The sequence below is a fragment of the Nyctereutes procyonoides genome, unplaced genomic scaffold, assembly GCF_905146905.1.
Source record: "Nyctereutes procyonoides isolate TBG_1078 unplaced genomic scaffold, NYPRO_anot_genome, whole genome shotgun sequence".
NCBI lineage: Eukaryota > Metazoa > Chordata > Mammalia > Carnivora > Canidae > Nyctereutes > Nyctereutes procyonoides.
The window spans coordinates 33022873-33039368 of record NW_026575134.1 but is presented as its reverse complement, the minus strand read 5'-3'; the positions used below and the strand labels follow the sequence as shown (position 1 = coordinate 33039368).

Below are 16496 nucleotides of genomic sequence, written 5' to 3'. Positions count from 1 at the left end.
TTTTTCTAGTAACACTCACAGTCACATCTACCTACAGACACATCCCTAACACACTTACACATCAGATGGAATCTCAATACTGAGAAGGGCAGGGATTCCAGAATCAAAGACCGGTTCTTTGGGGGTGCTTGCAAATGTACCATCCTTTTCTTAATCAAACGTGCATGAGAACTGTGCTCCTGACATAGAGAAACAATCAAATTCAAATTCTCACACTCTGGCACCCTTTCTGGGCCATCACTGGAGAGTCACCAGACCCCACTGGGAAGCCTCCTTTCTGACGCCCAGAGAGGGTTAACCTGCCTGCTGGATTATCGTGTTCATGGATCTCCCCTTGGGGGCCATATCAAACAGAAGTCAAGGCTGCCTGAGTTTGGACTCTGATTTTCCCACGGATTGACTGGTTTTATATCCTGAGCTGGAGGTAGGATGAAGAGGGATGGGGATGGGAGGTTATAAGGGAGGGAAGGGGCCCTGAAACCTAAAACTGCCCTCTGCATTCTGGATATGACCTCAGGAAAGCTCCCCTAAGTGAGGGCTAAAGGCAAAGTCGCAGAAAACTGGGGAAGAAGATGGTTTGCCTCTGAAATGGCCTTCATAGGGGGCGGGGGGCTTGGAGAAAGGAGGGGTGTACTCCATATGGAAGAAAATAGAACTGGCCCCAGGTCTTCCCCATCAACTAGAAATCCTCCAGATAAAAAATACAACAGAAGGAGTGAATACTTCCTCACTTACGCCTGATGTAAACAGCTTTCAAAAGTCATTTGGTAAATTGAAGTGGGTCACAAAAAAATTAAGAATATTTCTGACCAATAGGTATTTATCTCTTTTAAGGATTTCTTTTCCTCTCTCTCTCTTTTTTTTCTTTTCCTCTTTACACCAACCTACTCTCTTGTCCTGCAATCTCCCTACTGCTGTACATAGCACCGGATCTGATTCCCCTTGGTAATCCCTTCTATGACAAATTATATCCATTATGGTTTCTTAAAGGGCTCTCTCAGGTGCACCAAGGGCTATTTTTCCCCTGTAATTATTTTTTGCTTCTTGTGGGGGGGGATGTCTTTTTTAAAAGCAGCAGATTTATGTTTTATTTTTTTATTTTCTGCTATTATGGTTGGAGAGGGTATTATTAACTCTGGGCTTCCCACAAAAAGACCTTGGCCACTTAGCCAGAATGCACAAGGCATGAGAGTTCAGAAATAATGGCTGCTTTGTATTCAGTTGCCTAGCTTCGTAGGCCCTTGAAAGTCCTTGCAATAATTGAACATTTTAGCTCTTAAAATTTCTTTACAGTAGGTGGAACAGGGTGAGGGTGGGAGGAAAGAAGAGCTGTTTGGGGCCTCATTTCTTAGCTAGTACATTGAGGTCCGACAACGTATAGACCCAGGCTGGAGGTCTGACCACACGTTTCCAGTGGGGCTGACGTTGATCCTAGAGGGGGAAAAATTGGTCTTGGGGGTCAAAAACAATCTTAGACTTTATTACGTCCCATGACCTTCTAAAGGGCCACAGTACCTAGATGATACACTGTAAAGACATCTATGTGGGGTAATGACTATAGCAGAAGTATCTAAAAAGCCTCCTCAGTTGGGAACGACAATGAAAAAATGGTTGAGACCTCGAGTCAGCAGCAGGACAAGAGGGGAGATCCAGGGAGGGTCCTAGGCCTGCTGTTCTAGGCACATATTTCTGTTTTTGGAAGGCCTGGCTGGTTTGTCATAAAAGAAAGAGCATGGGGCTGGGAGTCATGATTCTGCGTCTTGTGACTCCGTTCTGCATTTACCTAATGAACACATCGATCAGGGGGACTCTGAGATGTGCTCTGGCTCCAGGATTTTTCGCAGGCACCCACCCGTAATGGACCAACACATCGAAACATGCACACGCACGCACATAGCATACCTGTCGGTTACACTGGGTAGTGTGGTCAAGCAAACTCATTAAATTGGACTAAAATCCAATCACTACAAATGGCTATTAAAGTTTTAGCTCTGCCAAGGTGTCCCGATTTCCTCTTCTCTCTTCCCTCCTAGGTCCACTACTTTCAGCAGTGAGCCCTGGACAAAATTCTTTGCTTGGGCCAGCCAGGTCCCTTAAGCACTTTGGATCTTCACTCGCTGCCCATCAACACACCCCCAGCTGTTAGAATCCGTTTCCCCAACTACCATTGAAGCTGCCTAGGAAGTAGGAAAGCCTCAAGCACAATCCACACAAGGAAAAGGAATCAAGTGGGTTCCCTTCACGCGCAAGACAGGCTGGCTGCAGGGGCCTTTCAGAAGGAAACAGTGACAACAGGGAAGCTTGGGTCCCCGATGCCGCCACGGGCTTCCTAACCCTTCTGAGAGCCGGCTCACTCACCAGGTGTGCACAGGGAGGGTCCGCACAGTCAGAGGGACAGGCCCACGGGCTTCTTGCCCGCACACGAGTCAGAGGCAGCAATCACAGGTGTGGTGCCCATGGCCTGATCAACCAGGCACCTCTGCTCAGCCTTCCAGAGAGAGAGAGAGGGGAAGGAGCAAATCACCCAGGCTTGGCCAGTTTGCCAGAGGAGGGGAATTCCTTCCTGACCCTGGCAGAGATCATCAACTTCAGCTCTGGGCATGTGACCAAAAATCCACCCAATGAAGCATCTACACATTGGCTGTTTATGCACCAAAACATCACCAGGCATAACGAGGCCATGAGGGTGGAAACCGTGGAATGGGGCAGGGGTGGGGGTGGGGCGTGCCAGGAAGGGTCTTCCCTGATCCCACGATCTGGGCAGCCCATTGGGAAGAAGAAGTCTTTCCTTCTCTGAAGCCTCAGTGATACCCAAGTGCCCACCAGACCCAGAGCCCTGGGGCCAAGGCAGGGCCAATGTCCCACACTTTGGGCCTCCCTAAGGAGGGGCATATGGGGGGGAATCTCAGTGGATTAGGGTGATGCTTGCAGTTAAAGAATTGGGGTGCTTGAATATTTGTTCTTCTGAGAGAAAGCAGAGCAGCTGCCAGAACGGACTTGCTCAAGTCTTACCGAGGGACTCCTCATTTTCCTCCAGCTTGTTTAGGGAGCTTGCCAGTTCGTTTGTTTTTAGCTGTTTCTCTGGAGGTGTGGCACAGACCCACAGAAGGCAAGCCACACGGTTTACCCCCCAGTAACCCATGCAGAGTTCATCAGCTTTGGATGAAATCCTTGAGGGGCTAAATCCTATCTCTGCCTCCCACAAGGGCAAGGGACGTGGGACACGTAGGTGCCTTAGCTACTCAGCCTGTCAAAATTCTTTATTTTTGTTTCATATAAGGTGCAGTATATAAAAAATCCATGCTGGGCACCTGGTTGAGCGTCTGTCTGCCTTTGGCCCAGGGCGTGATCCTGGGGTCCTGGAATCAAGTCCCGAATTGGGCTCCCTGCATGGAACCTGCTTCTCCCTCTGCCTACGTCCTCTGTGTCTCTCATTAATAAATAAATAAATAAATAAATAAATAAATAAATAAATAAATAAATAAATATCTTTTAAACAGCCCCCCCAAAAAAAACCCATGTTCTTCTCTGAGCTCATCTTTACAATGTCTCCTCTCTAACACAGGATTTTCGCATGCCATCCTCAGGATGTCCTGAGGATTTAATAAAATCAGATCATCTATGCAAGAGTCTGGGAGTAATCCATGGAGGCCTGTGCCAGAGGAGGGGGGGCCGTGGGAAGAATCCACAGTCATCAACATATCAAAACGGTTGCTACCCTGGTGACTTCTGAGGAAAAAAAAAAAAAAAAAAAAAGGACAACCAAAGGGTGAAAGTGCCTGCCGAGAACACCTTGAGTCATGAAAAACATTCTCAGAGTGAGGACAAAGATTCAAGCCTCCACTCAGAGGAGCAAACAAGCCCTCTCCCTGGGTCTTTAGCCTAAAACGCGAAGCTGCCCCCCCCCGAATCACTTTGCCTCCTAGGCCCCAGCCTCCTCACCTGTAAAATGAAGAGGTTGTACTTAATGACCTCTGACATCCTTTCCAGTTTGTAAAATTTTTATAGTCCCTCCAAACGTGGGTCCCCAGCTTGGGGGGGGGGGTGTGTAAAAGGGAGTATGTGCTACCGGCGGCTGCCGGCAGGGGGCAGGTGCACATGAGCCCCCCCAACACTGCAGAGTCTGAAAAGGTCTGAGAACACAGTGGAAAAAACCCCTACCGGTGGCTTTTCTGGAAGCCGTCTCTTGAGGTGGTGCGAGAGGGCAAAACGGGTTTCTTTTCAGCTGTTATGTACAGACAGATTCCTGAAAAATGCCCCAAAGTCTAATAAGGCAGCTCTCTTCTCTAGTTCAAGGGGGGCAACCCTGAGCAGGCCACCGGCAAAAGGAAGGCGTTAGCCAAGGGGGAGGGGGCTGGAGGGCTTCCCTTGAAACTGACTGGTTTTGGGGTGCAAAATAGGGCTTCCCTTCCTGAACATAGTTTTCGGAACAGGTAGAGAGAGAATTGGGTGCCTGGCCCTATTCTCTGCTAGTCGCCCTTGGTGTAGTCAAGTGATCCGGAGTGCGCGGGGGGTGCCCAGGAGGACGGGGTGGCTGCGCGGCCCCAGGAGGCAGAAATGGCACTTAAATCCCCATCAAGCAGCTCCCAGGAGGCGTGGTGGCTGGTGGCACTGGCAGGGGACGGGGGGGGGGGCCCGGCAATCTGGAGCTGGAGACCGGAGTTGCAGACCCAGGCCCCAGCCCGAGGCTCCCCGACGACCCTTACAATTCATCCAAAAGAGCAAAGAAAAGGTGCTTACGTGAGGACAGCGGTGACTAGGTCCAAAGAGGAGGCTTTCAGGGCAAGAGAAGGCAGGCGCTCCCACACCAGTGTACAGTGGAAGTAAAGGCACCTGTAGCCTTGTGATATAAGTAACACCTACAGACAGGTCCGTTTGGTTTTTCAGGTTTATGCACAGCCCCTTTGATGACGGTGACATACAGTGTGACACGGCTCCTCGGAGGGGGGGAATGGTTCTCACATGCAGAAAGTTTACCTTTATCCTGTTTTTGTGCCCGGCTCCCCACCCACTCCCCCACCCCCTTCCAGGGGACTCAGTAAACAAGCTGAGAATTCTTGCCTCTGGGAGCTCTGCGGGGAGTGCCCGTGCGCGTGTCTGCAGGGACTTCTCATCTGTGCACGCTGGAGGGGAAACCCGAAATGCATCCGGGGGCCTGGCTGGGCCGCCTCCCTCCTGGGCTGGCCGAGTCCTGCACTTGCGGACATCGCGTCATTTCTCTCTTTCTCCCCGGAGCAGGGGCAGGATGGGGCAGTGGCGAGGACCACGGGCTCTGCAGCCTTAGATGGTTTGGGGTTCAAATCCTGGGTCTGTCATTTGCCGGCTGTGTCGCCTTGATGACTTAACCAGCTAGCTCATAACTTAACGAGCTCTCCTGCAAACGGGAGGACCTGTCTGCAGGGCTGCTGGGGGTCACATGAGGTAATTCGAGGGAAGCACTGAGTAAGCCCCTTGTGAGCTGTTTTCCTTGATAGAGCACAGCAGTTAGAACCCCCTCCTCCACCCCTTCCCCCGGCCTAGGCCTTGCAACTCGCTGAGGGTGACAGCCCGCTTGCAGCAACGTGTGGCCTTTCTTCTACTTTGTGTCCCCAAGCCATCAGACATGTTATCTTGTTTAACTGCTAACATCTTCGGATGCAAGGGGCCCCGTGGAGGCTCCCCCCTCCCCTCCCTTGTGGACAGAGAAACGAAGAGATTTAGGGGCCCGGTCGGGTGTCCCCAGCTATGAGGCTGGGGGCCAGCTCACCGGTGTCTCGCTGACGACCTCCTGGCTTTGGAGGACCTCCCCGTACACCCCAGAGGACACTCGGCCTAGCTTAGGCTGTGAAATGCAGAGTCCCCGGTTGTCCACGGGACAGTGTTTATGAGGCTGTGCCTTTTCGCACAGTGCTTCCAGCTGTCCCGGGCAGCCGAGACCTGTGTCCAAACGGCAGCCTCCAAGCTTTAAAGTGGGAGCCGGGACTTGTTTGTTAGGTTTTCTTGGGAACCCTGGGCACGGGGACAAACACACAAATACAAACACACGTAGTCTGGAGAAACAAAAGGCAGTTCATTGGAGGACTCAGGGTGTCCTGGAAAAAATTGCTGAAGGAAGATAAGGCCACGCTGACCTGCTGTGTAACCTCAGGCAAGTCCAGTAGCTTCTCTGGGCTTCCTTTCCTCCCGTGGTGCAAGGAGGAGTTTGGGTTAGAACCCCCATCTTCAAATTCACCGGGACAATTCTGGGGAGACTCCAGGGGTTCCCGGCAGGCCTCAGGGGGACTGCCAGGGACGGGAGGTTGGAGCCCAGGGGCTCAGGCTCTAGACCTCTCCTCCCTGATTCACTAAGAACACCTCAGCTTTTATATAAATCTCCAGGGTAGGATTTCATTTGAACAAAAGAATCTGACTTAAAAAGAGCTCGCAAAGAACTGGATTAGATGGTCTTTGCGATTCCCTTAAGCTCTAAAATTCTGTGGTTTGCCTCTTGTGTTCCTTGGTGTCTAGGGAACCACGAGGGTCCTACGCACCACATCCCCGGCCCTGGGACACTTCTCACCTTGTCACTGGTTTCGAAAATACTTCTCACGTTTGGATCTGCACATTCACACTCTTTTCAGTAGAGAGGGTTGCAAGAAAAGTTTAGAATTCTGCTGTTGTTTCTGAAAAACAGTCCTCTGGAGAAGTAACTTCCCCCCCCAACCCCCCCCCCCCACCCCGTGCTGTCTCGGCTCTGCTACTTCAGGGTGAAAACTTTTCTGGCAGTCGATGCCTGTGACAACAAACTGTTTGTCTCATGGTCCTGAAGGTATAATATAGCATCTCCGAGGGCCCATGTGGGAAATTACAGGCTTCTGGACCAGTGGATGAAAGGGGCGATTAAGATAAAACCAAAATAAAAGAGGAATTTGACTCTAATGAAGTCTAACTATCACATGGAACCTAAATTGGATTGGAGTGGAGATCTTCGACAACCTCAGGCCCTAAGTGTATTAAAAACCATACTACGAATGTCGAGCACAGGCAAGAGATGGGGGTGCGGGATGTGGAGGAGGAGGGTGGAAGAAGGTCTGGAGCATTTTAGAAGGCTCGGCCTGTCCTCCTGGTGTCTCAGCTGTGCAGTAATAACACATGACACTTAAGTAGGCTCCTCAGAGCAACACTGTGACAAAGAGCAGATTCTGGAAGGAGACTTCATCTGTTGACTCCCTGCTTTGCCACCTGCCGGCTGGGCGAGCCTGGGAAGCTTATCTGACCTCCTTACCTCCCAGCTCCCTCATCTGTAAACTGGGGAAGGAGAGCGAGTACCTCTCTTACAGGGTCGTTGGGTGGATTAAATGGACTATAACCTGGGGCAGGTGTGCACTCTGTCATCTAGGTGCTGTTAGATTTGTCAAAGTAGTTCAACGGAGAGGCTGTTAGACTCTGGTTGCTCTAGCAAACCGGAACCTCAGCCAGAGTGGACTGTGAATGCACGGGGATCCGAAAAAAACGGAATGTGAGAGCCACCACCAATCGCAAAATAGCCAAGTAGCCCTTTCCCAAATCAGGCGAGGGCTAAAGCTGGGGCCTATCAGATCACTTCCTTACTTTGCTTCTGCGCGTGCTCCAGGAAAGGCCTCCCCCCAGCTCCTGTCCGTGGAGTGCCCCTCACCCCTTTCCGTTTGGTGATGCCCAACTGGAGTTGACGTTTGCTCAAATAAACACTTGAAAATTTTGCATATGCCCTCAGCTTATCTTCTCATGCATTCGTGCCATTAAATCCTCCCAGCCCTTTGGTTGAGGGAGGTACTTGTTATCTCCATTTTACAGGTGAGGGAACTGAGGCACAAAGAGGTTAAGTAACTTGCCCACTGTCACACAGTTAGTAAGTGGGAGAGCATGTATTTTAATCCAGGCTGCCGGCCTCCAGACTCTTAACTACCATCCTCTTAACTACCGCCATAACCAGTTTCTGGGTGCTCCTGGGGTGGTCATGTGGGGCCAGAGAAGAAAGAATTATAGACACATGGGGCATCTACCAGGTACCAAGCATTTCTCTAGAATGCCCACCTGCCTTACCTTGATTATTCTTCCCAATACCCTGGGAATCAGCTATCATGACCCTCTTGCTGGTGTCACCCAGCTGAGTAGTGGCCAAACCTGGGTTGAATTCAGGCCCACCTAGTGTCAAAACCACATTGTAGACACAGGAGCTCAGCTCCTCCTGAGTGTCTCTCCTTTTGCTCTGGCCTCAGCATTGCCTTCTGAGGGCATCCTTCCCTCTCTGTTGGTTCAATTTCCCTGGGTCTTTAATGTCATCGAAGGCATAATCTGTCTCTCACTGTAGAGGGGAAATCCTGGTACCTCACAGACTGCCTGGTACCCAGGTTGGTTCTTGGGGCAAAGAAAACGGTTGACACATGTGTGTACCATGGAAGTGAATTCAAAGACATGTCACTTGACATAAAACCGGAGGCTTCTACCCAATTCTTTTTGCTAGATAAAATAGGTTCCATGTTTTTCCTAGAAGCTGGCCTCTTTCACCTGGGCCAACATTTCTTTAGTCATATCTTCTCTCCTTCTATGTGCCACCCTCACCACTACCCCGTATGGCAGCATAGGCTGAAAACACAAAGGAGGAGAGAAACTGCATTTAGGTAAATTCGGAGATGATGCCGTTAGCAAGAGAGATGTACAGGGTAATGGTGGAATGCATGAGTTTGGGATCAGGATCCCTGTCTCTATTATCCTGATACTATTTTTAGGGAAGAGTCTCTTGGAGAGATTCTACTTTTTAATGCTCTGTTGGCTCAAACATTGAAGAATGAAAAAGGTCAGTGAGCGTGTTCCAACAAACTCTTGGAACCTGGAGAACACGAGGTGAGGCATGAACTTTTCACAGCCTCAGGTTCCTCATCTGGAAGTCCTTACTGTGATTTTTGGCGCAAGGTAAGTTCTTGCCACATGGCTGGCTATTGCGGTCTCTAGAGAGAAAGGGGGATGTTGGTTGAGATTGCTGACTTTGAGAGCATTACTATATCAAATAGGATACTGTTGTCCTTCTGCAAGGAATAATGGTAATCGCTACCATTTATCAGGCCTTTAGCAGGTGCCAGGAACTGTCTAGGAATGCTACATGGATTAAATCACTGAATCCTTATATCATTCCTCCAACACAGACACTATTATTGCTTTCCAAAGTTTTCTAGTGAGGAGACAGGCATAGAGAGTTGAAGTAACTTGCCCAATATCACACAGCCAGTGGAGCACTAAGCAGGATTTGAGCCTGAGACAGATGCTCCAGAGTATACAAGCTTCACCATATTGTTAGGATTTGGTACCTCTGGAAGAGACAGAGTCTAAGTGGAAGAGACACCAGTTCTCTTAGGCATCCCATGCTGCTGGTAGGATCCTTGAAAGTAAGGACAAGAGGTGCAAACCTATTGTCTCCTAAAACACCCAGCATGGACTTAAGCACAAGGCGGTGCTCAAGGAGTTCTTGTTGGTTGATTGTGTATTTGCTTTACTTCCTCTTGAGGTATCCTTCCCCAGTCCAGTCCCCTATATCCAGCTCTTCCTTCTGCTCTTCATGCTGTCCTGACCAGGAGCCCCAATTCAGTAGATGGCAACATGGAGGTAGCTCCCCTGATAATCCCTCCTTGGCCATGAACCTCATGAAGGCAGTGGATCTTTGTGTGATTTCCAGCACCAAAGGCATTATGGAAGCTTAAACAGTGACAAAGTCAATGGTTGGCAGATGCATAATGACAATTATGATAAAAATATGGATTTTGTTGTTATAAGGTTGAATTATGATAATTCTTATGAAACAGCTGCCACCACTGCATGACTGTATTTCTAGTCTCCCTTTTTTCCTTTAAGGAAAAGCAGGATTTGAGCCTAAGGCAGAGGCTTTAGGCTCAAACTAATCAAAGTCACCATGTTCTGGGTCAGCCTGAATGAATCTGAAGGAATAATGGCTTTTTAAGACACGGATCTGAGAGGCCCGGAGAGGGAAGCCCTCTCAAAGGAGGGTTCATGAAGACAGAACTTTCTTCTGTTGTCTTCCTACCAAACATCAGTCCCCTGATAGGCACGAGGGCTTGATTTCTGAAAGAGTTGTTGAGGGTGACAACTTGAGGAATGGGTGACATTGACTGCTATGGCCTGTTGTTGCTGTTGGCTGGAGGACCGCATGGTACTAACAATGCTGCCATTGAAGTCTTGGGTATTGAATAGACCAGTCCCTCCCTCAATGGCTACTTAGCTTGGTTAATCCAGGAGCCCCACTAATGATGATTAGACTTCCAGCAGAAAATCAGAGCATTCCATCATTAAAGACTAAACTTCCTACAGCTGACACCAGATTTTCTGGGTAAACTTAGGTATTTGAACCAGTTTCCTTGCCTCCATTCAGTGAGAATGATCACATTTGTAGTTTGATAATGTGTGTGACCACACTGACTTCCACGTCTCCAGATTGGACTCCTTTATGCCAGTTGGAGACTTCCACGTCTCCAGATTGGACTCCTTTATGCCAGTTGTCATCCAAAGGCATGTCTTTGGTCAAGGGATGGGGGTCTGGAAGGGGCGTGAGGACTGAGAATGGAGGGTGAGGAGGGCTGCTGGTGGAAATTTGTGGTCAGACCCATGCAGCTCTGTCCTCATCAATCAGCCAAATCTTATTTCTAAGATACTGTTGATTATAGTATATGTCATTGATTTAGGTAATCATCTTGGAAAGAAAGCATTATGTTAAATGTATAGGTAGATTATAAAGCTTATCCTGATCTTAGAAATGTTAAAATGTGAAAATGGTAAATATAGTTATTAATTATATATATTTATGATCTATATATTTACATATTTAATAGATATATTTTATTTAATAAGTGTATATTTAATTACTATATTTAATATATATTTTTTAATGGGCTGGTGTACTCAGGAATATCTTTTAAAAAGTAAGACCTAGCTGTGTCTCTAGCAGAGAATTCATGAGGAAACACTTAGAGATAGTGTGTAATTCCAAGTCAAACTTTGAATAAGGGGCTGTGGGACCTCAGAGAGGTGGTGGTCATAAGGGCCGCAACCATCAGAAAAAGCTTCCTGTGGGTTGTGGCATTTGAGCTGGGCCATGAAAATTGGAATGACTAGCTAAGAATGGTTGCTTATTATGTGCCAAGCACAACAACTGTAAGAGTAGGGACTGTTATTATCCTCATTTTACAGAAGGGGAAACTGAGGCTCAAAGAGCTTCAGTAATTTGCCCAAGGTCACATAGCTCACAAGTAGCAGAGCCAGAATTCAATCCTTGGATTGCCTGGACACTACACTCTGTGATGTCTGGGGTGACCAGGAGGAGAGAGAGGCTCTTTCCAATAAGAGGAAACCCACAAGTGTGTAAGAGGAGAGAATGAGTTGGGGATCCCCCTAAGACTGCTCCAGGAAGGTTGGCCTTGGAGTTTTGAATCCTGGTTATCAATGAGGGGAGTCTCTGGCCATTTGATGCGGACTTTGAGTTTGAGGAGGCCCCAGATCTTGTCTGCTCTTCAGGGGCAAATTTGTTCAGGTCACCAGTGAGATCTCGTCAAAAACTCTGATTTTTCTCTTACTCGTTGTCCACGAGCATCATGCTGTTATTTCTAGCATCATGCTGTTATTTCTTAGGGAGCTTGTTCCTGGATTTTCTTTTTCCACCAAAAGTGAACTAATATTGTTTCCAAGTAGCTGTAGCCTTGCAATCCTTTACTGCTTTCTGCAGTTTAACTTGCCATCAAGAAGTACAAAGGTCCGAATCATGCTGAAATTTCAAGTTTGGTTTTGTTCAGGAATTCATTTAGAGAAATAGTCTTGGTTGTAAACACAGAATATATAAGAATTCAGGCATTATGCTTTTTACAAAATTTCAGTCTATTGCTATTATGAGTTTTCCTGATTTATCCCTTTATCAGAGTTTGTCATCATATCCTAACTGAAACCCAGTGGTTCCCGGTACTTATAAATCTGAGGGGAGAACCCTCAAATTTGGGAAGCTGCCCCGCCTCACCAAGAGGCTCATATCAACACTGACTCCCCCATGCCTTGAACTGGCAAAACTGGGGAGGTTCCAGTTGGAAACCTGCCACTCCCCAGGGTGCATATCCAAGGTCTCTAAGTACTGGAGTGGAAATGAAGTCAGGTGTCTTCTTTGATTGTTGCCCACATCTCTTTTCATGAAATCATGTTTCAATTTCTTCTCCCCGTGTGCTAAGGCTGGTAGGCAGGGGTCAGTTTCATTTTGAGTCAACAGCTGTCCCCTTGGTTCCAAAGAACCAGTGAGATATGGGATGTGGCTAAACATTTTCAGTGATTCAACAACCAAACATGGCGCTGCCAGGAGCAAAAGCCAAACGAGAAAGTAGCGAAAGAGAAGCCAGTACTAGAAAAAGTGGGTAGATGTGGGTTCAGATCTCAGTGCTGTCACTTGGTAGCCAGTTACCTATCTTTCTGAGCCACAATTTCCTCATCTAAAAGCCTGGGTAAATAAATTGTTACTTCCTAGGGTTCTGCTGAGGAATAAATGAGATAGTGTAATGTAAAAATGTAAGGCCTGGCATATATTAAATACTTTTGGCTGTACGATTACTGCAAAGTATCATTGCTATTACTATTAAACTTATCCAAGCCTTAGTTTCCTAATCAGCAAGATGAGAATAATATTAACTACTTACTAGTAGTTATTATTACTAATTGAAATAATACAAGTGGATGCATCTGGCACATAGATATTCATCCATCCATCCATTCATTTCCAGTCTCTTATCTGGTATCCATCAGAAGTTTATCCACCTTGGGAGTTAGGAAAAGGCCACTATATTTGGCAATAGTTCCTAATTATCTTGAATGCATCTTGCTACACAAGCCCTGTGAGTGGGGCTTTGGCAGGCTCACCTTCCCATAGCACCCAAGGGAGAATGGTTGTCACCTGTTCCTTTGGGACTGAAACAGCCATTTGGACTTCTTAGCTTTCTGGTTGTAGCTGCAGGCTGGAGCAAAGTTCAGGTGCAGCTCTGCACTGAGACAGAGGGCAGATTTTGTACAAGACCTTCTGAGGGAGGAAATTCCAATCTGGGGCAAGCTTTCCAGCCACAGCAAGCGGTGAGCTGCGCAACTGGCCAGCAGACACGGCCGCGCAGAGAGAGTGGGCCAGTCTGGGTCCCGGATGCTGCGGACTGGAGGGCGCAGATGGCCAGGCTGGCTCTGTGCCTGTTCCCCAGCCTCCGGGCAGTCGCTCACCCTCACAGAGGGGGAACCTGGCCTGGGAGTGTTACCCGACACCCATCTGACTACTGACTGCTTAACCGAGTTTAAACCAGAACGGAGATTTATGCAGCACAGCTCTGGTGTCCGGGCCCAAGGAGGTCATTTCCCCCGCCCCGAGGTGGGGGCAGTTGACTTCAGGTCAGGCCAAACAATATTCAGGAGGAATCCTACTCTTTCGGGCTCTCTTGCAATGACAAAGTGGTTTAGGGTGATGGACATTAGAGCCAAGCCAGGATAGGTCTGGAGATAAGATTGGAAAATTACTGACAATTAGCTAAAGAGGTCCCCCGCAGGTGGAATGTGCATTTGGGAACTCTATAGACTCCAGCCAAGTGCAAGTAGGGAAAAGTATTTTTTTTTTGGGAACAGAGTTCTGACAAACGCAAGGCATAGTAGAGAAACAGGCATAACTTCAAGTCCAGTTGTGTAAACCTGAGCAAACACACACTAGCCCATCAGTGCTACCACACATACTCCCATTCCTCGTGTACAGAACCCACATAACACCTAGGTACCACTCCTAGCCACACTCCCTCACACTCCTAGCCGTCTTCCCCCCAGACATCCTGTCCTCCCTATAGACCAACCACACACAGCACGGATCCCGCCCGCCCCCCACCCCGCCGTGCACACATTATACACACAGCCATCAGATAAACACAGTCTCCTTAGGAAGCTGATTAATAAAACTATGTTATCTTTAATTACACTTGACTGATAATAATGTCCTCAGAGCCTGCACGGTTAGATTGGCTCAGATTGTAACATCCAGATTAGAGTTGAACTCCCTTTGAACTCCGGCCACACTGCTGGTCTCTCCAGCTCAGAGATTACAAATGGCTTCAGCTGGATTCGCCCCATGGACCTGGGAGTGTAAGTAGAATTCCAGCTCTCCTTGGTTCTCTTTCCTTTCCGACACTGGACAGATGATATCTCTAAAAAAACACATGGCCAAGCCTAGGAGGAAGGCCCAGATCAAATGGCCTCCTCCAGTTCGCCCCTGTGTACCCTGGTGGGTCTACTTTCAAACCAGTGTCAACCTCAGACCCCAAGAAGGGAGTTACCACGAAGGTTGTCTTGAAGACTGACACTTGAAAGCCAACACTTTAATTCCTGGATCGTGGGCTCTTGGGGACAGGCTCTAGTGAGCCATAATTAACTCTTTAAAGTCTTCACTGTGCCCTGCAAATAGTAAAGTATCTGATTCTTTATGATGTAACGCTGAATGGAAGCAGCGAGGAGGCCTTTTAGGCTAATTACATGTTGGAATGAGGTTAACGACATGCCAAAGATTCTTTGCACGGCTCTCCTGGCATTGACAAGTCACTTGGTAACACGCTAGGGCTGAAGACAGCGATGACTTTTAAAGAGGGCGGGGGCTGGAAATTGAGCTTAGACAGGCTGCTGATGTCATTCCCCAATATAGTTTTGACCCTGCGACAAACACCAACACCTCCCCCACCCCTAATTTCCAGGGGTTGAGAGATCTGGATTTTAAACTGGCATTCAATGCTCTGGGCCTGGAGATGTGCGGTGCCCCCCTGCAAGGGTCTCAGCTCTCTCCTATGCATTTCACGGCCTCCGAATTTAGCCAGGGATGAAAGCCAAAGCCCACCACCTAATGGGATGCTTTGGAGCTGGGTAGGAGGCATGTCAACATGTCAACACAAATAAGCAAGGTGTACATCAAAAGGAACAGCTGGATCCCAGAAAAATGCCCAATACACAGGAACGAGTTCTGGTACCAGCCAACTGCAAGAGCTTACCAGGGTCAGGATCCCATTCCTCGGGGGAGCTCATGGGCACCTCAAAGTCTTGCAGGGACCACCTGACAACTGCTCCTTTCCCATCCTTCTCCTTTGGGCCCGCCATTACCTTAGTCACCTGCAAGCAGGACTGTCCCAAAGGACTCCGGCCTGGACTTGAGGGTGCCACATCCTGCGCTGCCCACTCCCCAGCACCCTGTCTGGGTGACATTGGCTAAAAATGGGCCCTCTCGGTGGACCAAAGGCGGGGGGACACATAGCTATAAAAGACCACGCTTCGTGAGGAGACCTGTCCTACCCCGTAGGAGCAGGGATGGGGGCTGGCTCGTAGGGTAGGATGTATGGAGGGGAGCCTCAAAGTTTCCTTGGCACTTGAAAGAAGATACCTAATCTTCCTCCCTGGAAAAGGAGCTGTGCTCCCGCTTCTTCCCTGATGGAAGGATGGGGGCGAGGCTAGCTCTGCCCACTGGGCCTCTCCCACCAGGCCCTGGCCTCTCCCGCACGCGCGGACACAGCACCCACCTCAGCTCACTCGTCCCGCCAGGCTGGGCTGGGCTCGGCTCCTCCGACGTCGTCATCGCCCCGTCCAGAGCGGGCCCCGGTGGGGCGGGCCCGGCCTCAGCGAGGAGGACACCGCATGGCTCCCTCCGGGCCGGGGCCGCCTCCTCTGGGTGTCCCAGCCCCACGCAGCCTCCCGGGTGCAGCAGGGTCCCGGACGGGCGGGTAGGGCACCTGGGTTAGCAAGGCCCAGGGGTTGGCAGGAGGGGAGGCCGGGCTCTCGCTTCCACACGGGGCGGGGGGCACCTGCTGCGGGGGGCTGCCCACGGCCCTGGCTCCAGCAGAGGCGACGTGTGGTGACTGGAGGAGCCGGGAAGAAATGTGTCAGACGGGGACTGTCAGCACCTCAGCACCCTGCCAAACAGTAATTACAGAGCCTCGTGCCACCCAGGAGAGGGAGGGCAATATTTTATCCCCATTTTATGGAAGGGTAAGTGGAGGCCCAGGGAGGTCAGGCAACCACTTGAGCCAGTCAGTCAGAGGCTAAACGTGGCCTCGAGGGGGGCTGACTCAGAGGTTACTAGGGGAGCTTGGGTGAAGCCAGGCCCGGGGGAACAGTCACAGGCGGGTTCGCCTCCTGGCACCTATGGGCCCCAACAGCTTTTTAGTCCTCTCTCCTCCTAGGGGCCTCCTTACCCCTGCCAGCTCTGCGTCCTCTATAGCTCCTCTCTGACCCTGCTTTACACACTGGCCCATTTGGCATTTGTCTAGAACCCAGTTCTCCCCCAGGGAAATGCTAGTCTCCCAAAACACTGTGTGAGGAAAAATGTCCCAGTCAACTAAGTTAGGATGGGCATGCTAGCCTACTAAAGCTCTGAGAGGGGGCCGCCTGGGTGGCTTGGCGGTTGAGCATCTGCCTTCGGCTCAGGGAGTGACCCCGGGGTCCTGGGATCAAGTCCCGGGTCG

General features: G+C 49.5%; 1 protein-coding gene across 3 annotated transcripts in view; it reads right to left on the bottom strand.

Moving 5' to 3' along the window:
- The window catches only part of ELF5 (E74 like ETS transcription factor 5), a 42713-nt gene extending 26744 nt beyond the window's left edge, over positions 1-15969 (bottom strand). Inside the window, exon 1 of one of the 3 annotated variants that reach the window (XM_055300868.1) lies at positions 15555-15969. In XM_055300868.1, coding sequence (XP_055156843.1) covers positions 15555-15610 — 56 coding nt within the window. In that variant the 5' untranslated portion in view covers positions 15611-15969. Of the gene's footprint in view, positions 1-4740; positions 4818-15554 lie in introns of those variants that run through there. The other 2 variants (XM_055300866.1, XM_055300867.1) reach the window with 2 other exon arrangements.
- Positions 15970-16496: the final 527 nt, after the last annotated feature.